At 41.2% G+C, this 25501-nt stretch overlaps 3 protein-coding genes across 3 annotated transcripts in view; 2 read left to right on the top strand and 1 right to left on the bottom strand.

The window, feature by feature from the left end:
* Nucleotides 1–464: 464 nt before the first annotated feature.
* flvcr2a (FLVCR choline and putative heme transporter 2a) lies at nucleotides 465–11496 on the top strand (the record flags this gene model as incomplete). The annotated part of the gene is made up of 10 exons (XM_079232209.1): nucleotides 465–1088; nucleotides 3054–3195; nucleotides 3984–4124; nucleotides 4945–5012; nucleotides 5345–5448; nucleotides 7177–7287; nucleotides 8219–8324; nucleotides 8410–8521; nucleotides 9636–9703; nucleotides 11342–11496. The coding sequence occupies 10 exons, from the start codon at nucleotides 465–467 to the stop codon at nucleotides 11405–11407; spliced, it is 1542 nt and encodes a 513-aa protein (XP_079088335.1). The 3' UTR covers nucleotides 11408–11496.
* A 1672-nt stretch (nucleotides 11497–13168) lies between these two features.
* erg28 (ergosterol biosynthesis 28 homolog) lies at nucleotides 13169–14427 on the bottom strand (the record flags this gene model as incomplete). The annotated part of the gene is made up of 4 exons (XM_079230515.1): nucleotides 13169–13257; nucleotides 13357–13475; nucleotides 13558–13648; nucleotides 14295–14427. 4 exons carry the CDS (start codon nucleotides 14425–14427, stop codon nucleotides 13169–13171), a joined length of 432 nt encoding a protein of 143 aa, XP_079086641.1.
* A 1704-nt stretch (nucleotides 14428–16131) lies between these two features.
* ttll5 (tubulin tyrosine ligase-like family, member 5) overlaps nucleotides 16132–25501 on the top strand; it is a gene marked incomplete at its 5' end in the record, with an annotated part of 44255 nt that continues 34885 nt past the window's right edge. The window contains 11 exons of the mRNA XM_079216617.1: nucleotides 16132–16184; nucleotides 19072–19178; nucleotides 19276–19358; nucleotides 20152–20258; nucleotides 20528–20658; nucleotides 20790–20872; nucleotides 23114–23183; nucleotides 23279–23363; nucleotides 24319–24420; nucleotides 24535–24626; nucleotides 24836–24943. Of these exons, the coding sequence (XP_079072743.1) occupies nucleotides 16132–16184; nucleotides 19072–19178; nucleotides 19276–19358; nucleotides 20152–20258; nucleotides 20528–20658; nucleotides 20790–20872; nucleotides 23114–23183; nucleotides 23279–23363; nucleotides 24319–24420; nucleotides 24535–24626; nucleotides 24836–24943 (1021 nt within the window). The remainder of the gene's footprint in view (nucleotides 16185–19071; nucleotides 19179–19275; nucleotides 19359–20151; nucleotides 20259–20527; nucleotides 20659–20789; nucleotides 20873–23113; nucleotides 23184–23278; nucleotides 23364–24318; nucleotides 24421–24534; nucleotides 24627–24835; nucleotides 24944–25501) is intronic.

Genomic DNA, 25501 nt, shown 5'->3' with positions numbered 1-25501 from the left:
TCCCGCAAACTTTAGCGCCTCTGTACACGTCCATGTATGTGTGCGTGTGGCATGTGCCTAACTTGGCAATAAAATGTATTCGCTCTCTTCGACTGTCCTGCTGTATATTCACACTCACCGCCTGCTGTTAAATATTAGTTAATCCTATGACATAAGCTGGAAGGAGGAGTAAATGAGAAGTGAAGTTTATCACATGGCTGTTGGCTGGGATCAGAGCTTTCCGAACTTCGCTCAAAACTACACCCCAGATCCACTTCTGCTAAATCAGAAGAACTAATATGCAGTAATCACTACTATAGGAGCAGCTGGCAAGTTGTTTATGATCAGCAGTTCACAGGCTACTGGGAGGGTCAAGTCAGGTAAACTGCCACGGTGTTGAGGGAGCGGACCCACAAGAAAAACATGTTTGCTCTTCCTTCCAGTTGCTAAGCGCTACAAACACCTGAAGCTTCAGTGGGAGGAACATGATTTCTCGGGATGAATTCTCTGATGAGTGGATGGATGGCCTTGGGGAGGATAGAAACAATGGTTGGTCTCCACCAAGAAAAGAGAGAACCAGTTTGGGGGAATACAGCCAGCTGCCTCTGGGAGACAGCAGCGACACCTCGGAGCCTTCAGCCCTGGACACTGCACAGCTCCTCCCGCTTGTGGAGACCAAGTTGTACAAGCGCCGATGGCTCATGCTATTCGTCTTCAGCGCGTTTGCCATGAGCAACGCCTTCATGTGGCTGCAGTACGGCATCATCAGCAACATCTTCCTGCGCTTCTACGGCATCGGCGCCCTGGCCATCGACTGGCTCTCCATGCTCTTCCTCCTCACCTACATCCCCCTCTTCGTGCCGGTCACATGGGTGCTCGAAAACCGGGGCGTCAGGGAGGTCGTGGTGGTGGCAGCGGCCTTCAACTGCATCGGGGCCTGGATCAAGACGGGCACGGCCAACCCCAACATGTTTGCCATGACCTTCTTCGGCCAGTTTGTCTGTTCGGTGGCCACTATTTATATGGGCATCCCGTCTAGACTTGCATCCTTGTGGTTTGGGGAGCAGGAGGTCTCCACCGCCTGCTCCATTGCTGTTCTTGGAACCCAGGTGTGTCTCTGCTCGCCATCCGGGCTCAAAACATCCTTGGCAGTGTGTGTATGGTGTGAAGAGAACTGTTTGTCTGTGCCGGCGGCTCACAGCTAACAGCGCTAACAATACTAACAGCGCTGACTGAGCTAGCTGTGTTAACCTGAGAGGGATCCAGGGGGGTAACTATGCTTCTGTGACAACACAGCTCCCACTATAACACACAGAGGGAGAGAAACTGTCTGTCTGTGTCTGGGGATTCTGTTGCCTAAAAAAAACGGAAAAAATTGCTTGAAAATGTCGTAGCAGTGTAGCTCTGCCGCACTAAAAAAAGAGCGAGATGCCGGTCGGTACCTAATTTGTGTGTGTGTGTGTGTGTGTGTGTGTGTGTGTGTGTGTGTGTGTGTGCGTACCAGCCAAGGGAAATTGCGTGCGATGGCTGGTACTTTCAGCGCTTGAACCGCCGGCTTTTGATAGCAGGGCAAATTAACGTTTATCGTTCACACTCAAAATACTAGAACATGTTTTGAACTTGCTCGGTCAACTGAAGCTTGAGGTAAAGGAAAACGGTCACGGCTCATGTTACTTTCACATTCCACAACCAAAACCATTGTTTCAAAAGTAGTGAATAGAGAACAGGAGACTGACACAGTTTTGATCCAATTTCGAGTGATTTCCAGAGAAAAGCATCTGTCTTCATAATTAGTTTTGGGGATTTAAATGATTCTTACTGTACAAGCCAACAAAGGCAGTGAATGAATGCTGCACAGGCATGACAGTTCTTATGTAGGGCTATAAATAGATGCATGTGATCACACCATGATCTTTAAAACTATAAACACAGACCATCAAAAGACGTCTTAACCCTCTGATGCCCTTGAACCTCTGAACATTCAATTGAAGTGTGTTTTCTCTCACCTGTGTGAGAACAAACACTACATACCGGCCATTGTCACTTATGTTCTTGTTTTGTGCTTAAATCCGGCTCCCCGCTGAAGATAAAAGGGCCCATTGTTGTTGATGTTCACATATCCTCTTGGATGGAAATAGTTCATCTTAAGAAAAAGTAGGTAGGATTTCCATAAAGGCCTTTGAAGATCAAACTGATCAACAGTCAGTGGGCCAAAAGTAACTTCATAAGAGAGCTTTTATTTGCACCAACTGAGAATCAGCCTGTTTTTGACAAGTTATCAAGAGTTGCTCTATGCAAAATGCACATAAATGAAAAATACAGTGGCTGTTCTTTGCGTCGGATATGGAACAGTGATATGCAGCCGGGATGACTCCCCAGTTACTGTGTTGTAGAAATTGTAATGGAAATTAAGCTTATCGATCTCCTTTTAGAGAAAACATGTGATGTGAAACACTTAAATGTCTTTAAGCATGTATTAAACAGAAACTTGGAATAATTCAATTGAATGGACAGAGCTCTTCACCACAGATGGTTCGGAGGTCTGACCCAGAAACATAATTCAACATGAGTTTTATACATCAACAATTCTGACTTATTTATGTGCTTGCTGTTCACATGACTTTTCCTCCTAAAGGAACATGTCTGGTCACTTTTCACACTTTACCTTCTCGCCTTTTTCCTAATGCGGAGGGACTTTGGCCGTTGTCTCCTGTGGAATGTCCTTGAGGCTCTAAGAAGCTGAGGAAGTGGGCTCTCCTCATATTATGTATTCACATTCGGACAGTTTAGTACTCACACAAATGCCCAGTAGTCAAATGCTAGTTAGACATTTAACTTTTTTTTCAAGGCACAGCAAAAAACAACAACATATACTTTTCTACCTTTTCTGCACGCCTTTTTTCTGCACTGACTCTTTATTTCAAATTTCCCCTGCTTATGTAATGATGCCTTGTCCCTTAACGATGTGTACTGACTGTAGCTGTCTATGTGTGTGTGTGTGTGTGTGTGTGTGTAGCCATCAGCTAGAAGCGCTGAGTCTTTTTGATGTCTTATCTTGTGCCTCTCACCTACAGTTGGGTATCGCCATTGGGTTCCTGCTCCCACCCGTCCTGGTGCCTAATGTGGACGATGTGGAGGAGCTGGGATACAACATCAGAATCATGTTCTACATCAGCGCAGGAGTGGCCACCTTCATCTTTATCCTTGTGGTCATTGGTAAGATGACTATCACATCCACAGGCTCATAGGAGCAAGAGCTGTCAGACTCTTTGCTCACTCACGCAAAAATAGCTCACTGAAAGTCCCCTTCAATGTCATGTAACTCCCACAGTCATAGTTGTGAAAATATAAAAAAGCAAAGAGGCATGTTGACATTTTGTGCGTTCCAGCTGTGGACTGTGACAAAGCTGTTACCTCCCCTCCTTTGTCCCAAAGCAATGACTATAACATTTTAAGTTGGCATTGCAATGGCATTTTTCAAGTGATTCTCCAGCTGGATTTTTTTTTTTTTTTTTTACAGCATCCGGATTCACTGTATAACACACAATTTAATTCATCTCTATATAGTGGAGCTTCTTATATGGCTGTTGGGCTCCTCAGGCAGCACTGCCGGAGAGCTGAGTCTCCCTGAGATGTGCTTTCTACCGAAAACTCAACAGCATCGCAGTCCACTGGATGAGCAGCTGCAGTAATTGCTGTAATTGTTCACCTTTTGATGAGATGTGTTGAGACACAATGTGAAATACATGCAGGAACTCAAGAGAGTCATGGAAGTGTTTTAAGAAATCATCTTCCTGGTCAGCTCTGCCAAATCCTCCTTTCACCTCTATGAAGGACTAAAAGTCACGACAGTCAGAGAAACATGGTGGAGCTTCACCTCATTGCACCTTTTTCATACATACACTATTTACTCCTCCCGGAAAAGTTCAACCTACCATCAAAATCATAAAACGACGATCACAAGCCGCTTAATGAAGCAACACACGCGTCTGTTTGTCTTCTAGTATTTCAGGAGAAGCCTGAGATCCCTCCAAGTCCGGCCCAAGCTCAGGCTCGGAGCATCCCCCCCGAGGAGTACTCGTACACAACTTCTATCATGAACCTGCTGCGCAACAAGCCCTTCATGTTGCTGGTGCTCAGCTACGGTGGGTTCCTTCCTGCTGCCTGCACTGATGTTCATCCAGGGCTGCCACATTTTAGGCTGATCCAAAACCCAGAGATATTTAAGTCACAATGGTATAAAACAGAAAGGCAGGAAAACCTCACATTTGAATCAGAGTTCCTTACATGACTTTAACTCAACTTTAAAGCACAAATTGTAGCTTGCTGGAGGGTTATAGGGAGGTCACATACAATTAAATCATAAAGATAGCAGAGAAGGAAGTCCAGGTCTGTGTCTTCACATGACACATCTGTGTCATAATGATGTCTCCATTACCTCATTGCGACATACAGGTTATCCCGTCATCTTGCTTTTATCACATATCCAGACAAGGATGTTCTCTAATTGATGTCTTCAGTTGGAGCTGCTGCTCTCATATTTGTGGGAACTCACCGTCTTTATCAGCTGGTGTGCAGATATGAGGATGTGTCATCATAACACGTGTGGCATTGATTTGAAGGACTTTTGAGATGCCACATTTTTCGCTCAAAGTTCACTATTGAAGACAATGACACATGATTGACAGTGTCAAGCACATAGGATGTATTAGTCTGAAAAGTGTACCGTAAACATGCCCGAGCAATGGGACTTTAAGGTAATTTTGTGTTTTTGTGCTCCAGTATAAATAAACGTACATGCTTTGAGCCAAGAAAGTGGAAAAAGTCTGAAGGCTGTAATGGGATGACTTGATGTGTGAAGTTGTCAGCTGTGTTTTTAGGGGGGCAGAATGAGGTCCCATCTGCACCCTCGTCCTTTCCCTACAGGTCTTTTCTGAAAAAACAGACGCTGATTTCTGTCTGCAGGGCTCAACGTTGGCAGCTTCTATTCTATTTCCACGCTGTTGAATCGGATGATCATTGAACACTACCCTGTAAGTCCCAGTGTGTCTGCTCTAAAATATGTTTCTGCCTTATATACTTTATTTTCAACCAGATTAGCTTTTCTTTCACGCTCTGTTTCTTTCTTTACTCTCTGTGTTCTTCCTTCCTTACCGCCTCCATTTTTCCCAACTATATATTTAATGTCAATTAGCCCAGCATGTTGACATTTGTATGGTTTTCTTTGACACTGATTACTAAAAAGCTGCCAAGGAGACGACCCTGACACAGTTAACTACGGGTCTGGGATCCTAAAAGATATCTGCAAATGTCACAGATGCTTAATATGGTCTGTAAAATCTTAAAAATAAGTTTTTCCTCTCAGGGTGAAGAGGTGAATGCTGGGAGAATTGGTCTGACTATTGTTGTTGCTGGCATGGCAGGGTCCCTCATATGTGGCATTTGGCTGGACCGGACCAAAACATACAAGTAAGATATTTCTACTCCACAGTTTTACTATTGATCTGCACACTTCAGAGGAAGCCAAACTTCCCATGTAGCTTCCCTTCTTTCCACTGATTTACAATAAGCGTTTCGTAAATGTGCTGCTGCTGTCTTCAGACAAATGAGTCTGCCTCATGGACATTGCAATGACTTGACATGTGTTGGTTTCTTTCCCTTCATTAGAGTAATCTGCATGGTTCCGGTTTCAGGCCCCATTAGGAAATCAATAAGTACTTAATGTTGACAGTGGTTCTTCAACTGTCAGCTTTGTGAGGCCTTTAGGAGACGAGCAGCACGTCCTGAGTCTGTTAACCCCAATGGCAATTTAAACAGGATCAAAAATATATTTGTCTTTTTCACAAATACGTGTGTAACACTTTTAATGACGAAGCCCGATATTTTAAAGAGGAAAGCTTAAGGCTGAAACGCGTGTTTTCAATGTGACAATACTAACATGCACCTGTTTACTGTTTACCATGTTCACCATCTTAGTTTAGTGGGTTAGCATCCTGACATCCGCTAATTAGCACCAAACAAAAGTTCAGGTCATTTTGTATCGTATTGTGGAACATATATCTTCATATCAGTTATATCCGCTTCCTTCTTCCCATAATGTGATACCAGCAACTCACTGTCACTTCTGAAAGGAAGTGCTCAAACGTATTTTATAGTTTTCAGGGTCAACAGTCACTCTCTGCTTTAAAACATGGGATCCTTTTATAGATGCCTTTTGAAATCATCCATTAACAGGGAGATGACCAAGTGAATTCGTGCCCACTTTGAATGAAAGTGGAATTCAGCGAAGCTGAGTTTTATATGTGACGTCCCTCTCTGCTTATCTGAACTGACAGGCTTTACTCTGCTGCTCTTCCCAGGTCACAGCTCAAGCCAGCACATTAAACATGGAGAATACTAATCATTCAATCCTAAAGGGAAGATTTGCAATGGGTATCTGATTATTGTTATTCTGCCTTGATTAATTATGCATGTCAAAACTTGAACTTATTTTCCTCACTTTTCCGCGTGTTAGATACTTGGTGCGCTGCCTTCAGGGGTCTGGCATACAAACTATTATGATATGAAAAATATCCTTGGCCCTCAGATTCCTTACATGCCATCAGGATGCTTCGCTGTCAAAGCAGTCAGGCCCAGATTTACGTTGTTGACCCTCACACGCCTATTGTCCCATGTGTGAGAGCGTCAAAGGACTGTGTTATATAATCACAAATGTTTTGCAGCATTATCCTCCGCGTGGTTGTACGAGAGACGGCTTCACCAGAGTAAGCCTGTCAGAGCAGACGGGTTATGGCGGAGGGTCTTTAGTGACTCAGGGACACTGTTTATGCTGAGGAAGGATTTTCAAGTGCGAATTTGCTGTTCAAGTGGAACATTAACACTAAAAGTGAACACATAAGTTGGCCTTATAAACATAGTTTTAGTACAGAACTATCAGACTATAGATGGAGGATTATCAGGAAATATTTCCACCCTATTTTGCAATTCATATGTGTATATACAATTCACCTTTTTGTTGAATTATGTTGTAAGATTTCCTTGTTCTGATTCGACGATGTAGCAAACACATAATTCATTTAAAGTAAAATCCGGTTCCATTAGATTTCTCCGATGATTTTTAGTTCCAATAGTCTTGTAGTGGAAACCCTCCCGCTGTGATTATTTTTTTTAAACTGTGTTCCTCTCGTGTCTCCTCAGACAAACCACCTTGGCCGTTTATCTCTTCACTCTGATTGGGATGCTGGTCTACACTTTCACCCTCAACCTGGGTCACCTGTGGGTGGTGTTTCTCACTGGTGGAGCTTTAGGGTAAGTCATACGCCTCCCACGCCTATTGTCCCATGTGTGAGAGAGTCAAAGGACTGTGCATATGAACATGTTTTGCAGCATTATCCTACGCGTGGTTGTACAAGAGACGGCGTCACCAGAGTAAGCCTGTTAGAGCAGACGGGTTATGACGAAGGGTCTTTAGTGACTCAGGAACACTGTTTATGATGAGGAAGGATTTTCAAGTGTGGACTTTGGTGTCAAGTGGAACATTACCACTAAAAGGTAAGGTGGGTTTGGCTGATCACTTGTTTCCTCACAAGGAATAATTAACAGGGTTCCTGCAGGGTTTGAAATCTCGAGATTTGAATCTGAGATTTGTAATGCCGACTCATAAATGAGCAACTTCTCTCTGGACTTCTTAACGTTGTCATCAAGACTTTGGATTTTGAAAAAACCCACCATGGAAGAAAAGCATATGATATAACAATGAATTGACAAACATGATCACAAGCAAAGGTGTTTCACTTTGAACAATGTCTCATCCTAAAGCATTCCAATTTTACATTGTGAAGTCCATAAAGTCTTTAAATATGACATTCAAGTGAGACTGGGAACTCCGACACAGAGTTAATGCCTTAAACCATTCTGTACTTCATGTTTCTTCACTTTTCTCTCATCTGGCTTGAGCGCTGCTTTTGTCAAAGCAATATTAATGCTCCTCCGATCCTGCGGTCCTCGTGCTTTGTCCCTACAATTATTGCTATTTATGGTAAGCTGATTAAGCCCATAACTGGTTTCCATAGCAATTTCTTTGTCTGCTTTCCTTTACTGAAGCCAGGACAGGAGGTATTTTACAGTAATACTTGCCCTACTTTAAGATTGTCTTTCTTTTTGGTAGGTATTAAAACTCCTGTCGACGACACATTTAGTTTTGCCTTTAATTTAAACTCCAGTGTCTTTCTGTCTGCAGCTTCTTCATGACAGGTTATCTGCCTCTGGGCTTTGAGTTTGCAGTCGAGCTCACCTATCCAGAATCAGAGGGAACCTCGTCTGGACTGCTTAACTGTTCAGCTCAGGTCAGCAATGTTCGCACAATTTAACACAGAATACAACATGTGTTGGTTTGGGGCTGTAACTTTTTTTTTTTTAATCTCATTTCAGATCTTTGGAATAATTTTCACCATCTCCCAAGGGAAGATTATTGACAGATGGGGCACTTTAGCAGGAAACATCTTCCTGTGCATCTTCCTGCTAATAGGAACAGCACTGACAGGTACGGTATTAACCTCTCTGTTTCCTCAGCGTGCCTCTCCTGTGGTCACAAGGCAGGAAGACTTTCAAAACAACAATGCACTTTAAACTCATATCAAAAACGTGGATGCATGTGATATTAAAGGGAACTTGAACTCACTGTGTATTTTAGTGGTAGAGCGTGACTGTCGAACCCAGTCGTGTCTTTCATAGGATAAGGTTTCCCCCTAGTGGCTGAACAAAGAATCCACATTTATTAATTAAAGGCATGAATGAATGAAAATCTTATTCGTTAATGCTCCATATCAAACAAAACATAAGCTCTTTTAAAATTCCATAACTTTTAAAGCAGTTGCTGAAGACTTGATTACATTTTTTGGCTGTGCATTAACATCACCACAAAACAATTACTCATTTCTCTCATATGTATTGACCTAAAACATGCAAATCATCACTTTCAAAACTACATGAGATACATCAGATTGTGGTATAAAACCCCTGTTACCATTTTGTATATAATTTAGTTTATTCTTTTTTAAAGATGATGAAATGTAGCACGTTTGTGGAGGTAGCTCTGAGATGCAGTGGTTAGTGCTTTGAATAGTCTTCTGTGTTGTCCCTGTTTTTATATTTCAATCTAAAATATATTGACTTACAGAAGTGATTCACCTCTGGGGCTGAAATATTTTGTAGAAAATATCAAATTTGTATTATTTTGATAGATATTGCAATTGCAATATGGTTTGCAAGATTAGGGAGAAAAATAATCGTTATGTCTTTATGTCTATTATTATTATTATTATTCTTATTCTTATTTTCATTTAAAAAAGTGATAATGGTGTGAATTTTGTGGGGATCTGTATCAAACAAAGATGTTTTCTTAAGTCTACATTATATGATGTGTAGGCCAGTACAGCTCTGCAGCGCGACACTATTTCAAATATTATTTAGACACACGCTTTTAACAAATATTGCACCTCCTGCCATTTTTTAAATTATACTAATACATTTTTTTCTAAACAATTACCTACATTTAGCTATTTTTCTTGTCCTATCTCAAGTTTTCATTCGTAATATGAATTCCTCCCAGACCGTGGCTTCCATAAGCAACGTTTTTTCCTTCTCCTGTATCACAGGTTTAATCAAGTCCGACCTCCGACGACAGAAGGCCAACCTTCAAAAGGCTGACATGCAGCCAGTGAGTGTAAGTACATCAGTGTGCGCTACATGAAGTCAGAGGTGGGATCTTCACACATCCCAGAATGCAGTCTGACTGATTTTCTGCGGTCCTCATCCTGAAGGCATGCACACAAGTGAACGTTCTCTCTAAACTCTCTAAAAGCATCCCCTACTCTCAAATGCAGCTCACTTAAAGCCCAATTCTGCTTCGCCTGACAGCTCTTACCTTGCTCTAACAGCATGTCTGCCACCTGTTGCTATAACAACCTAACTAAGAGTGCAGTTGACAGCTGTCGCACTGATCTGTCATCGTTTTATAAACCACTGCAACATGTGATGGAAAAAAAAAACACACCACAATCCGCTATTAATAGATAAAAAGGAGGTTCCATTTATTCAATTAATCGGAAACAAAGGCAACTTTTTGGTCAATAGGTACTTAAATACTGAACATATTACAGATTCAAATTTAGTTAAACATAAAACCAAACCCAGTGGACTCCAGCTGATCAGAATCACCTTTTAACAAACTCTTACTTCACATTGCGTGTCTTCTGCTGCTCACCCGTTGCTTTGTTTAAGACAAACTCTTTTGTTGTTTTTCCGCATCCTTTCTCCGTTCATAATATTCCAACTATAATAATATGCACTAAAATAAAAAGCTCCAGTAATCCAGCACGCTAATAAAACGTAAATAAGATGTATTGTACAGACCACCACCAGTTTCCCTGTTTTATTAATGAGCCAGGTTTATTAAATTGTTAGAAATGAGCAAACCAGCAGTGAGATGACTAACAATGCATGCACAACAATTGAAACAAGCCATTATAGGTGTAATGTATGATATATATAGCAAAATAAATAATGCCAGACAAATACAGTTATTTGAAATGTAGCTAGATTTGCAGGAAAGACCCTGCCTGCACATGCATTCTCTTCACTAAAGGCAGTGTAAGCGTGGCTGCTATAGAGAGGGAGCAGGCAGCATTGGTTTGGTGGTGAGTCTGGTGGTGGTGTGAGATGGAGGAGACGAAGGGGGATGATGTGGCCCCTGAGGTGTGACACCCAAGCTATTGTTCCAGCCTACAGGCTCCGTGTCATCGGTGCAGGACTACGGGGCCACAGCGCGCAAGGCCCTCTGGCAACTGCAGTATTGACATAAATCCGAAATCTCACTAAAACCAAAACACACACCTGCCAAGGTAGGGGTACACCCTCTCTGATGTTATAGTGGGATACACCTTTTTATCTCAAGATTACAGCCTCCTTCTTCACGTACAACTCTTCTTCACGATAAAATGAATATTTAAGAAAAACTTAATTCCAGTAGTGGTGTTTTTTGTTGTCACTGTGTTTTTGCTATAATCATATCAACTTTTTAGGGGAAACTTTAAAGTGATCATTGAATATTTGTGATGAACTGAGAGCTTCTGATAAGTATCTAACAATTCATGGATCATATTGATATAATGTAAGAGGTGAATGAGAATAAAGAGGTGTTTAATATTCAAGACGAATAAACCAGAGTTATTTTGGTCTAAATGTTCTGTTGTCTTTTTAAAGGCTGTGATACGGAATTTGTGTCTTCTGATAAAAATAATTGACTTTTTCTCATTTGTTTGACAATGTGATTGTAATTGATTTCTGTCCTGGTCCTTTACAGAAAGCGACGGCCGACCTCGAAGGAGCCGTCTCTCCACCCGAGGTCCTGAATGCAATGAAGTTCTAAGGACAGCTGCACACCTGATATACCGTATGCTCGATTCACACTCATATCCCAAGTACGCACAAGTTAATCATGCACAAGGACCCTCAATGGTTTTCACACCCCTAGACAAAGTCATCTTTGTAAACATGAATTTTATCCAACGCAGGCATTTTACATGTCCTCTTGGGTGCAATGCACTTTAGTGACTCCAACATTACTACACTCTTTCACTGAATAGTTTCCTCCGCTCTTACCGTCACCTTCTGTTGAACTATGCATCTAATGAGCAATATATAAGTTGTGTTTTTAAACATTGTGTGTAACTGTGTTGTGTTTTCCCCTCATGGCCACTTGCTCAACAAGTCATATCATCTCTGCCCTTCAGGACCACATGGAAGTTGTACTTTCGTATACTGCTGATTATAACAAATAATGGATGCTGTGCATCCGAGTACATGTTGAAAGGTCAGTGTTGTCCTTGCTTTACTGTAAGTGATCTCACAAAAGCATTTGGTCATAACTATCTGGATATACATGAGAGCGTCTAGAACAAGTGTTTATGTGTAATGCTGCTTAGCTCGTAAAAGTGTTACTGAATACTGAAGTATTAACTGAAGTCCATGCTGTGTAACTAGTCTACAGTTTCTCATCATTTACTTGATGTGTTGTGGCAAGTCGTCTAGTGTTTTTCCTATTTTATAATGAATGTTATGTATGTGATTTTAAGAGGTGCTAGTAATTCTTTCACTGGTATTTTTAGGACATTTTACAGTGCTGTGAAAAACTCTACATCCCCAGAGTTTTGTTCTTCTAGTTTGACTGTTTTCTATGACACAAAGAAAATGAATTAAAATAAATCATTGGACTAAAAAACATGACTCAGAAGACTAAATGGAGTTTGTTGTGTTCCGTACCTAATTAGATATCATCAAGAAAAATGGTTTGGATGTATTAAGTAGAGCATGGGATTTTATATTTCTTTTGGAGCTTAAAAAAAACAAAACTCAAATAGCAGTGTGCTCCTGTTTTCTGCAACTGGTTCTTCCACACAAATCAGGGCTAAAAAGACCCATTTTACCCCCATAAACATCCCGCTTCAACCCAAATATGAGATCAGAGCAGCACACAATAGTAAATGTTTATCAAAGACAATGTCAAAAATAATTTGCTTGCTTTCATTTCAAAAAGTTTTATAGGACAATAATCGTGTATGAATTCAGAGGGCGCACAAACATTTCACAGCACAGAACCAACAACAAGAATAACTGGTTAATAGGAATAGTGGACTTTGTAATGGCGAGCATAGCTGTGTACTGTTCAGTCATCAGAGTTCTTTGGATCAGGAATAAAAAAAATGTGGAGGACGTGGTAGTCTGGAGAAATAAAACACCCTCAAAGAAATCAACACTGAATTCATCTTTGAGCTTGGAAACACGTGGCTGAGCATCATTCAGCACAGAGTTCAGACACTTCAATATTAACTAAGTGAAACCTCCATGTATTGATCACTTGAGAATTAATTCATCATAAACCGGCACATATTGATAGTTCTAGTATAGCCTGACTTTCTGCAATACTGCTTTTGATTGCCCCGTGAACTGTAAAATGTCAGTTAAAAAAACATAAAATACAGCCCAGATGAAGTTGTGTGTGTATAGTCTCTAGACAGTGTTACAGAACTCAATGTCCTTCCTCTCGAGGCCAAAGGCAGCACACTGGGACCAGTCCACTCGTATCTGGTGGTCATAATGGAGGCGGGAGGAAAGTCAACTCAGCCAGGATTCAGTTACGCTTCTTCTGTCTTGCTCCGACCTCCTGTTGTGACTCTGGGACGCACTGGAATCCAATCAGCATTCCTATGATGGAGAAACCTAGAAGAACACATGATGATGTTCAAATACCTCAAAAAACGAATATATTTCCCATATATTCGAACAATAAAGCTGATTCTGATCATAGTCCACACTCACTCGCCACAATGAGAGGTGCCATGACGCCGATAGTCAGAGGAGCAGTTTTGTAAATGAAGGCTTCAGACACGAAGTGGCCCAACGCCAGCACAAATGTCCACAAGGTGACGTGATACAGCCTGCAGGAGCCGGTGTGACACACAGTAAGAACATATAGTGTGAAGACTGCCAACAGAAACAAGGCGTGAGAAGCTGTCTTACGTTCTGTTCTGGATATCGATGGCACAGGAACAGCGAATGATCGACGACAGCAAAGTCCAAATGCCAAATGTCCGCGCTTGGAGACCATTCACTAAGGAAATGAGAAGTAAACAGAAAATCAGGAATCAGGCACCATGATACGTCGTTATTGCATTGACACATTTTTTTTTTACAAGCCTGATGGGTAAATCCGCTGAGCCAATATTTGCTTGACACAAAAACTATATTGCTATCAAAGATTGTTACTGATTTCTCCCGTTAAGTACTTTTTTATATATACTTTTTCTATTCAGTCTGTATATTAATATTCTTCTCTACTGTTTTACTGCTTATTTATTTATATTACTTGTTTCTATTTTATTATTCTTTTATTCACTTGTGAGCAATGCTGCTGTAATCCTGTAATTTCCCCAATGCGGGACTAATAAAGGATTATTTTATGTTATCTTATAAATAAGATCTGATATAGTTGCTTTTCCCCCAAAAGGCATAGTATCATATCTGACTATTTGGTTGGAATGTTGGTCCAAATAGAGAGATATAAAGCTTGAATGTCATATTAGCTGGCAGCTGATTTCAAATTTCAGTTTTTTTCTTGTTTTTTTTTAAATCCCATTTCATAAACTCGTATATATTTTTACATCATTATGCTCAGATAAGTGAAACGTGGTGATTTGACATTCAATGTCGTCAAGCTGTCATCATGGCCACTACGTTGTCAACCTGGGTTTGCTCACCAAACTCTGGTGTGCCCGTGTAGAGCTTCTCTGACAGGAAACTGTGGTCTCTGAAGCTCTGCACGGTGTTTCCCATCGCGATGACGGACACCATCAACAACCAGCTGCGCAGCACGTTCACAAAGCGACTCATGTTTTCTCTCTGTGAGACGCACCTGTCGAAGGGAGGAAGTCAGTGTGTTGTTTATTATCAGTGCAGGGTAATTACCTGGCTGCTCGTATTACAGACCGAGGACCAGATGTCTGCTGTGTGTTAACTAACTGACACATCACAGGGAAAACGTCTAGCAGCTAGCAAGAGATATTCAACAATAACAAACGTGACGTAGCAGGCTAACGTCGACGTAACTAGCTGGTTAATATAATACAACGAGTTTATAGGAGAACATAAGTAAATGCCATGAGCTGTGGGTATATTTACCTGGTGATCTCTGCAAAACTACTGCGTGGACATGTTCCTGAGAGAGAGGATAGGACTGTGAATATGAAACAATCAGGAGCGATTCAAGCGGACTATGGGGTTATGTTTACAATTCTGAATGTTTCAATCTTGGACTGAGAGCATGACCAATAACAGAGTTTAAGAAATGGCTCCATCCAATCGTACCATTCAAATGATTGGCCCGTACGAGCGTTCAAGTCCCGCCTACTTTCGAAACCAACCAATAAAAACCAAACAATTCGGTCACCTGTAGACTGAAGGCTAGGCTGCGTTCATACAAAGAGTAAATGTGGGACGACATAATACTCTGTGGGGATTTACGTCTTCGTTTAATCTGGCAACGCGTTCATACAAAGAGTAAATGTGGGACGACATAGTACTCTGTGGGGATTTACGTCTTCGTTTATCTGGCAATGCTTGAGGAAGTACAACGTGAGGAGCCGCTGAGGTGTCACAGAGGGAGACAAATATATACATAATATATATATATATATATATAATATTCTAGTAACGATAATAAAACTATAATGTCCAGAAAGGAACACGTTATTACACTGGTATTACAGTTTGTAATTCAATTTATCACAAACGAATCAAGTAATATGCGCATCAATAGTCATAGATTGGATTAATTTTCCGCATACAATCTCGTTTAAACACAAAACCACGTACATCCTGATGCGCTTTTTCGTGTAACACTCTCACGTCCCACCACAGGGTGATGGATGCACATAGATATATGCAATATCAGGTGGACAAATACATATTTTCCGCGACTGCGACTGCGCATGCTCCTTGCTCTGTTGCTACTCAGTCAGTTGTTGTAGTTACCAGGGAGATTAACCGCGATAATCAACTGGCACTGGCGATACCAGCTAGCTAGCTAGCAGTTAGCGGGACCTCAGAGATAAAGGCAAGTTTACGTGTGTGGTGTGTGCTTGCATGTAAAACACGTCTACCGAAGCGCTCTCAAACTAAGCGGACCCGGTTAGCCTCCCGTAACTAAAGTGACATGACGGCGACGTTAAATTGTATTCCTTCTAACGGCCGTTCGTCTGTCTGGGTTTACGTTAACTACCGTTCAGGTAGTCGGGACGTCTTCTGTCCCCCATCACGCCAACAGTAAGAACATTTCTCCACCACTACACGCAGCTTTTCTCGGCTAATTTACGGCTAAATGTGGACCGAACGAATTGCCATTACTTGCTACGAGCCTCTGTAACATGGTTATTGATAAAGCATGAATGGGTTGACGTTCATTTGAACCGAGTAGAGCTATTCAATGCCGGATATGTTTTGCAGTTGGAGGCGGTGAGCTTCAGGTGCCATGGTGAGACCGAGGCACTTGATGCCAGGAAGACTTCCCCAGGCAGCTCGTCCTCTTTTTCGGTGAAGATGCCCGCTGTGATCCGCGATAAGCAGGACCCTGAGTCCTCTTCAGAAGACGAGTAAGTGTGAGCTAATGACTCTTGTCTTGCTGTAGAATCACATACTAGTTAGTGTCCGTGTGGTGTACTGCAGTCAGCAACAGTAACCATTTGTTAAAGCTTAAGGAATTAATAGAAAGCTAAGAAAAGACGCCATCCTCATCCCAAAATCACTTTAAAGAGGTCAAAATCCCCTCAGTGTTGATAAGCATTTAAACAGCACGTCTGTGCAAACCTTCACACAAGAACACACTGATGACATACTAAACCAGAATGGTAATTATTGTGCTTTACATGATGCCTACCTGTGTTGTTTTATGACTTATCCCATTCACTTTTGTGGGAGTATTTCCTCTTCTTTGCTGTGCTTGCATGTCTTTTATAACAGAGTTGTAAATGGAGATGAGTAGGATATTGCTCGAAGTCGGTGCAGCTTGTGACAGATGCTGTCTGAATTACGCAGGTCGCTGGCAGTGTCACTGAGGTTCTTAGCCTCCTGATCCTCCTGTAGAACCTCACCTCAACATTTCCCTCCAAATACAGTCCTACTAACCTAAAGCAACAAGCTTGCACCTACTAGATCAAAGCTGAAAGGGATTGCAGCAGTCTATGAAGATACAACCAACATCACGAAAGATCATGAGATCGATTACTAACTAATTGTCAAGTATGTAAGTGCATACCTTAGAGAGTCAGACACCTAGCACCTCTACCTCTCCTTAGATGTTGCACTGGATCAGACTTGTTCACATAAGAACACCAGTCAGCTTCACAAAACTTCAGGGATTTCAGAGAAGACCTTTTGCTCATACATGTGGCTGTTAGTTGGAGTTGCCAGTCAGTTATTACAACTACCCAGATTATTTTACATGAAATGAAGCAAGTTTTAGAAAACAACTTTTTTCTTTCTTCTTTTTTTCGGCCAAATACATTGAAATGCAGTCAAACCAACAAGCCAGCTGGCAACCGCATAGAGAAAAAAAAAAGACAGACAGAAACAAAACAAAAAATATAAATATAACTCTCTGATTGTGTAATTACAAACATATATCATATATATAAACATATATCATAGGCAACGCATGCCGTTACTGTTCTCATGGCCTTTTTGTTAGAACAGCCTTTCAGAGGTTTTTTTAATATACAAACTCTTTGTAAAAAAAAAAGAAAATCTCTTGTAAACTTACACGTGTGAATATGTCATTTAGCAAAGATAATCGATACATGTATGATACACACCCTTTTCTCAAATTTCCTGTCTTAGCTAGTTTTCTGTTGACTTTGTAAGAGTCAACATTTCTGCAGCAATGGTCACTTGATGTGCACAGTGACATCGTAGATGTAAATTGGTGGTAGAGCACCAATAGTCCCAATATAATGAGTTTATGCAGGTGAAACACGCTGCTGTCTGTAAACATGTCACTAAACCTGAAGGATTTCATGTGACCTGATGTGTGGAATTAGATCGGTTACACATCGGTGTGTAGGAGGGTTCAAACTCTTGAACCCGGTGTGCTGTATTGTATCCCTTGAAGACGGCTGAGGGCCTTTTACATGCTCCATACTGCAGAAGGAAGCATTGAGCATCCTAGTTTATTCTGAAATATACCTCCTTTCTTTTTGCACACAATATAATCACATTTGATATTTTGGCACCTTTTAAAAAGTTAACCGTTGGATTTTGTAACACTTGTGTACCTCTGCTGTCACCTTCAGGCCAAACTTCATCACTTGATTTTTTGTGCTTTTTTCTCTATTCTTTCTCAAGTTCTCTGTATTCCATAATCTTCCAATATGTATTATTAAATATGATAATACCATGAGCCACTTAAAGGCTCAAGCTGCCCTCTTAAGCTTTACTCAGTAGCCTACTGGGAGCCAATAGGGGACCAGTGCTCTTTATACTGATGCAGCTGCATTAAGATGCATTCTCACAGACTACTACTACAAATCACTTTGATTTTATGTTACAGAAATGTACACCTTGTCCGATTTTTTACATTTTACCAAACAAGCATCGGCTGCAAAGTTTATTTAAATGCTCAACTCTGGTATGACTTTGACTAATTGCTCACCGTTGCTGTGTCTACGGTGCATAGAGAGCAAAAATGTAAGTCGCTTTGGATAAAAGCATCAGCTAAATGAAATGTAATGTAATGTAATAATGTTGAATGTTTTAGTCGACATTAACATAACGTAAAAGTTTATGACAACAAGCAACCGTAAATCTTGCAAAGGACAACCAAGTGTTGCATTATAGGTTAATACAGGAAGCAAATACCACACATACGTGCAAGTACATGTAAGTGCATGGGCAAACCAAATATTTGCAATTTAAACGGTCACGTTTTACTGAAATGTGGTGACAACAATCTGCCCTTTTGTCTGAGACCTTCATATCTTGTATCTCAATAGTCTTGAGTCTTGGTTTATGTTCAAAATAAAAAGCAGGCTTGAATACAATCAAAACACCTTGTTTAAGAGTGTGTCACAAAGCACCCACAGCGGAAAAGATGAATGCCACATTGACTGACATGGGCAGCAATTGTTTACATGCCTCTCCACCAAAACAAGAAGAGCGGTCATGCCTGATTGAGTTCTACTCCATCATCATGCTACCTTATCTTATTTTTGGCCCCTGATAAGCAGGCGGTGTCTGGTACTATCAGATAGTCTGCTGTCAAGGGTGAACATGGGTTTTTTTTTTCTCCCCCAGAACCTCTTGAAAATGTCTTTGGGTCTGCCTGTTTCTGCCTGCCTGAAATAAGTGGCAAACTAGTGAACGCCATTGGGAAGTTCTTCCAAGAAAGTCAGATTTCTGACAGTTCTATGGGTCCCATACTTTTCGAACATGTAGAGCATCTGCCTCTAACTGTGAGTGTGTATCTTCTAATTGTTTGTGCACTAGAGACCATCCCTGCGTTGCCTGGAGTGGCCTCAGCAAGACCATCCCAGTTCTCTTGTTCTTCCCTGAAGCTGCTGTTTCAAAAGATGGGAAAATCTGCTCTACTGGAGGTACACTACAATTGGTTGAAACTTCACAAAGAGTATGAGAAAAGAACATTTGGAGCCTCCAATGAGTTGGATACTAAGAATATTTTGTTTACCATAGAGCGATATCATATGGCCTTTAAGATTGTGCGCACAGAGAGTCGCCTGGTGCGAGGACTACTCACCAATCATGGATTCCACGAGGTAATGTTCTGTGCTACATCATGCAAATGTAAAAAGATAAGCCGAAATCTTGCAAAAAAAGTGGTGTTTCCTAGCTGCACATACTTATGTACCTCTCTGCTGTGTAGGATAAGAGATACGTAGGGCTGTTTTTATTTCCTTATGACTAATAATGGCAATGTCAAAGCCCTGGAATGCACCCACGGGAAAAAAAAGCCAAATGACCTCAAGGGCATTAATCCCATTTCACGAGGGCACACAATCCCCATTATTGCTCTTTCCAAGCAGTTACAATTAATTCCCTTTTTATTTCATTTCAATGCTTCTTGACTCCCGCTAACCCATCATCAAAGGCAGACGGGTGTCTACCACAGAGCCAAACTTTAATAAGCTTTTATTGCAAACATCTGGCTCTCCCCTAGACACGAGCAGGCATTTGAATTCTGCCTCCTAACGAATTGTTTGAACAAAACGAAACAAAGCAGATAAAAATAATGTCAGGGTGATGAAAATCCGTAAGTTGGCTTTCCTTTTGTGATCAGTTCTAAAGAGCCGGCTGTATTTCTCCAGGTTATTCGTGGTGTGTCTCACTGCTTCTTAGATTTAATTTAACTGCGCTGTCATATGTGATGGACATCAGAATATAATACTGCTGTCGGTGACTCAACAGAGCATTTCAGCGCGTATGGCAATGGCTTGGTTTGATGCTTTTTTAAACCCCCTTCACAAATGTCATTTGCTTTGTGTGCGCTGAATCTAAATGATTTGTTCCATCATGTCCAGTGAGGTCAATCCTTCTGTCTGTTTTTTCCAGGTTCACCCAAACAGCAATGACTTTAACCTCATGTGGACGGGATCTCACCTCAAGCCTTACGTACTACGCAGCCTTCAAGACTACCAGAAGGTCAACCACTTTCCAAGGTAATAATAGAGTTGTCCAATGTATGAGTGTGTTGCCACTGTTTTCTGCAGTATAAATATCACCGCTGACTGAGCCATTCAAAGCCCGTCAGCTCTGGCAGCGTGTTTGTTGGCTTCCACTGCAAAGCACATTTGGTTTAGACCGGTGCCTCTCTGAAACATGAAATGAATCACACTGCAGAGGGCGATCCATTGCAGTTATGTGTGCATATATTTTGTGTTCTGTCAGTGTTGGAGCATTTACAACTGGAGGCTCTGCTCATTTCCAGGTCATATGAATTGACGCGCAAAGACCGTCTGTATAAAAACATCCAGCGAATGCAGCAGACTCATGGCTTCAAAAACTTCCATATCGTCCCTCAGACCTTTGTGCTTCCCTCTGAGTACCAGGAATTCTGCAGTAAGACACATCCCACATGCCCTTGTTTGTCAGAGTGCACCTCTCTTTACGATATGTTTGCAGACGTTGTCCATTCTAAACGTTTTGTCTTCTGTTTGAATGTCTCCTCGTCTCTCCTGCCTCAATCTCAGATTGTTTTGCAAAGGACAAGGGCCCCTGGATCATAAAGCCAGTGGCATCTTCAAGAGGGAGAGGCATCTACTTGGTCAGCAATGTGAGTGATTGGGCCCAGAGGAGTTATCCCTCTCCCATACAGCCGTAAAAAGAGTCATTTATTCTCCTTCTCCAATTCTTTGATTTGAAGGACTTTTAGCGACCTCAAACTAAAATGAGGACGGCAACTGAATATTTTTCATTATCCATTATTCTGATTATTTTTTCAAGTAATTGATTTGTTGTTTGGTCTTTAAAACATCAGAACATTTCAAAGAAAAATCCACATTATCATTTCCCACAGCCCAAGATGATGTGACAAAAACTATATATATATATATATATACTACATATTCAGTTTACTAAAATATAAAACAGGAGACAGCAGCAAATGCTCACATTTGAGAAGGTGAATTCAGAGGCTGTTTGGCAGTTTTACTTCAATGAAACGATAACTGGTAAATAATAAGTGAACAACTTCTTTCCTGGAGCTGAAAGTGCAAGTGGACCATGTGAAGTGTAAATATTTTTGATTCCAGAGTTCTCTTTCAAGAATGAACCCTCAAGCTCACACTTAGTTTTGTTTTATAGAAATATGTCTTTTTCTTTTCTTTCTTATCCCCTAAATATCATCCTTTAAAAGGTTCAGTGTGTAGCGTTTTTTGTGGATCTACTGGCAGAAATGGAAAATGATATGACTTAGTGTGTTTTCTTTAGTGTATGATAATGTGAAGATAAGAATAGTGTTTTCGTTGCCATACATCTACGTTCCCAGCGGGTCCTCAACATTGGCACATGGGGAGAAGCTTCAGTTGATTGCAATTTGCAACCTCAGCGCAAGATGACGCCAACGGACTAGACTTTTAATCTTAGGGTCAGGTTGGGAATCACTTCTCTATTACTCCTCCCAGACTAATGCAGTCACCCTAAAAGCGCCTCTGTTTTAGGTTGGAGTTAATTGACTGACGTGCGTTTGTATAAATAGGGAAAACACATAAAGACGTGTGTCTTCTTTTAACATGCCTTGTTTAAACGAGTGTGTAAAACCGCACTGAACATCAGAGACTGGAACAACACATTCTTAACATGCACATTGGAAAGAAATTAAAAACATATTTGGAGGATGATGATTCTGCAACTACTTTGCATCCGCTATCTGTACGAGTAGAGCATTGAGTTAAAGGAATATTTGGACAGCTGGGTAAATTTGCATATTGGTTTTCTTGGTGATATTGAGGTGAGAAGATTGATACCACTCACAAGTCAGTCCGATAACTTTGAGGCGATAGCCAGCAGATGGTTAGCTTCGGTTAGCACAGACTGGAAACAACTCATCTTTAAGTTAAGCTAAGCTAACCAAATATTGTGCGTAGACATGTTAGCACAAATTCATAGTAATGACAGACCTAGTGGGAGTTAACTGTCAGCATCCTGACTGTGTGAACTGAAGCAGTCAGTTGTCCAGATGTGATTTGTGTGCAGATACAGCTGTCTTTGAAATAAGTATCAACCAGTGTTTCAGACATTAATAAGCTTTGTGGAGTAAATTACCGGGCTTTTGGAGGAGCTCAACAAGGTTCTTACTCTTGGAAAACATATGCACAATCCTTCTTCTTCTCAGGCATTTTATGAAACAGTGGAAAGAATGTCAGAGTGATATTTGGAGAGGGGAAAGAAATACGTTCATTATTTTGGTTCAGGTTTTCTCTGAACTGTAGCCAGCACTGAGGTTTCCCCCCGGCCCCCTCCCCTCCGTCCCATCTCTTCTCAACTTCGCCACCTGCAACACATTTTAAGCTCATAAATGACCCATCTCCCACCACCAGCTTGTGTTTTTATAGGCTGTTATAGAATGTTGACCCGCTACGTCCAGTGTCGTTGCAGTCTCCAACTTTTCTTGTTGATTCTTTGATGTTAATGACTAACAGCAGTGTCACATCATCTATTTGGAATTCAGCATTCTTAATGTGTGAATGAATATACAGTACGGAGGACTGTGAAACAAAAAAAAAACTGCTGCTTTTGTCGCGGAAATGTTATTCATGCTCTGCTGTTGATAGATGTTGATTGAGTTTGTTGCGTCACACTTCATCACTGTAGTAAATAATATACATTCATATATATATATATATATATCAAGTTATCTGGTCAATTCATATACCTTCCATAACAACCACAGCAAGGTGAAACAAATTCAACACAACGCTTTGAACATGTTAAGATGATTATGATCGACTGCCTTCCTCTGCATCATTGTGTTCATTATATTGTCTTTTCATTGGTTTCTGTTTATCATCTGCAGCCAAATCAGATTTTAATGGACGAGAACACCTTGGTGTCTCGCTATATTAATAACCCACTACTGATAGATGGTGAGTTCTTCTTCAGCCACGCCTTCATTCGTCAGGATTGTTTTGGTCTTCTGAATAATCAGTGTGAACGACTCTACTTTTCGTTTCCTTCACAGAGTTCAAGTTTGACGTGCGGTTGTACGTGTTAGTGACATCATACGACCCAGTCCTCATCTACGTCTACGAGGAGGGCCTGGCTAGGTGAGCTGTGTGGGAGGTTTTTGCAATGATGGTGATAGGATTTGGGATAATGATGACCTGACGATGCGGTGATCGCTGGTCTTCTTGGGGGCAGAATGCATCGTATAGCACAACTTCTTAAAACCTCCATCATGGTTTATGTTTGTTTCCCAGGTTTGATTTAAGACAAAATAAGATAGATAGAACAACACATACAAACCTATTGTGAGGAGTTTTAATAAAGCAAATTATGTATTGAAAGAAAGAAACATTCACCATTTTAAACAGTGCATTTTTGCCTTGACGCTGCCTGCTGTTATGTCAGTGGCCACAAGAGGGCAGCCTTAACTTTTCAGAGCAGCTGTTGTGTGGCGGTGACTTTGAAACAAAGCGCTCTATTGTTCCAGTGGTACGATGTGCTCATCAAATGTTCCCGATTGTGTCATTGTTCAAAGATAAATATCTTTCGATGACTTTGTGTAATTGTGCTATATTTATTGGATGTTCTCATTGAAAGCAAAAATGATTTATTAATCCACAAAGAGGCTGTTGTCAGGCGCAGGTAGGTCAGGAGAGGTTAGATGATTTATAGAACGCTTTGGTCTGATAGCGGTGTGTGCTGGAAACAGAGGGCTACCGCCCTCTTGTTTGCTGGCTTGATTATCAGCTGTGCACAATAAATCACGGCCAAATTCGGAATCCCGCTTTTATCTCTTGACATTCCTTTGAGCTGTGTTGGTATTCAGGTGCACTGTGCGTGCCAAGGAATTCTCAGTATTGCACATGTGGCATCTACTCCTCTCAAACACTGCCAGAAGCTAATCGCTCTCCAACATGCCCCCATCATTCAGTGAAGTGTCAGCCTTATGAAAGTGGTCATTATGGCAGATGCATGTTGTGAAATTGTTGGATGACAGAAGTTTTTTTCTTCTTCTTCTTCTTCTTTCTTGCACAAATAAACAATGTCTGTCTGCAGGTTTGCCACCGTCAAGTATGACCGGACTTCAAAGAACATTAAGAACACCTTCATGCATCTCACCAACTACAGCGTGAACAAAAAGAGCAGCGATTATGTCAGGTAACTTTCATCAGTGCGCGGGGGAGCCGTTACGGGGGGCGGCTCGATTGACTCGTCCATTTGTTAGAACGTCAGCGTTTGAAGTGCGTTTGAAGTGTATTTCCTTCTTTTCAGTTGCGATGACCCTGAAGTTGAGGATTATGGGAACAAGTGGAGTATGAGTGCAGTGTTGAGGTATTTGAAGCAGGAGGGGAAGGACACCACATGTGAGTCGAAGCTTCATTTTATTCCCTTGCTCATCCCTTTCATCTTTTCCCTTTTGTTGGTATGTCCATGCAAAGATAATAGAGTAAGATTGACTATGTATGCACTCTGAACCCCTGCTTGTTTTTTCACCTTTAGATTCTAACAAAAAATGTCAATTAACCATAACATAAGATTCCTAGTGCTGCAGGATATTGTTTGTCTATTCCAGTGCTGATGAGACAGGTGGAGGACCTCATCATCAAAGCAGTATTGAGTGCTGAACTGCAGATAGCCAACGCCTGCAAGATGTATGTCCCCCACAAGACCAACTGCTTTGGTAAGCGTTTCATATTCTTCTGAGAATATTTTTGACCTGCCAGAAACTAAAGTAATCTAGTCCACCACACTTTAACACATTTGTACACCTGCACTGATCCCCGGCTCCGCTAGTCCAAGTCAATGTGTCCTTGCGCAAGACACTTGACCCCAAAGTGCTCCCGTAGGCTGTGTCTGCGGTGTATGAATGGGTATGAATGATTAGTTAGGGTACTGATGGAAGCCCCCGCCAAACAGTTGTATGAAAGGTGCTGATAAAGCACTTTGAGTGGTCGGAAAAACTAGAAAAGCCCATTTAAGTCCATTTACCATTCATCTTGAAACATCAGCAGCTGGTTTAAAGGTGAAGTACAGAAATACATCCAGGAAAACAAAATGAACCTCTGAAGATTTGCAGCTTCAGAAGAATTTCCTTGAAATTAATTTCTCTTTTTTCTTTGTTGGCTCACATAGCAGATAGACTCACACACTTGACCCCACCCCTCACATTTCCTTTCAGTTTCATATTCATTGTCCAGCAGTTCCTCTATACTATTTCTACCCTGAGCCGGGCTGAGGC

Source organism: Taurulus bubalis (genome assembly GCF_910589615.1).
Source record: "Taurulus bubalis genome assembly, chromosome: 1".
Lineage (NCBI taxonomy): Eukaryota > Metazoa > Chordata > Actinopteri > Perciformes > Cottidae > Taurulus > Taurulus bubalis.
This window is presented reverse-complemented; position numbering and strand designations above follow the sequence as displayed.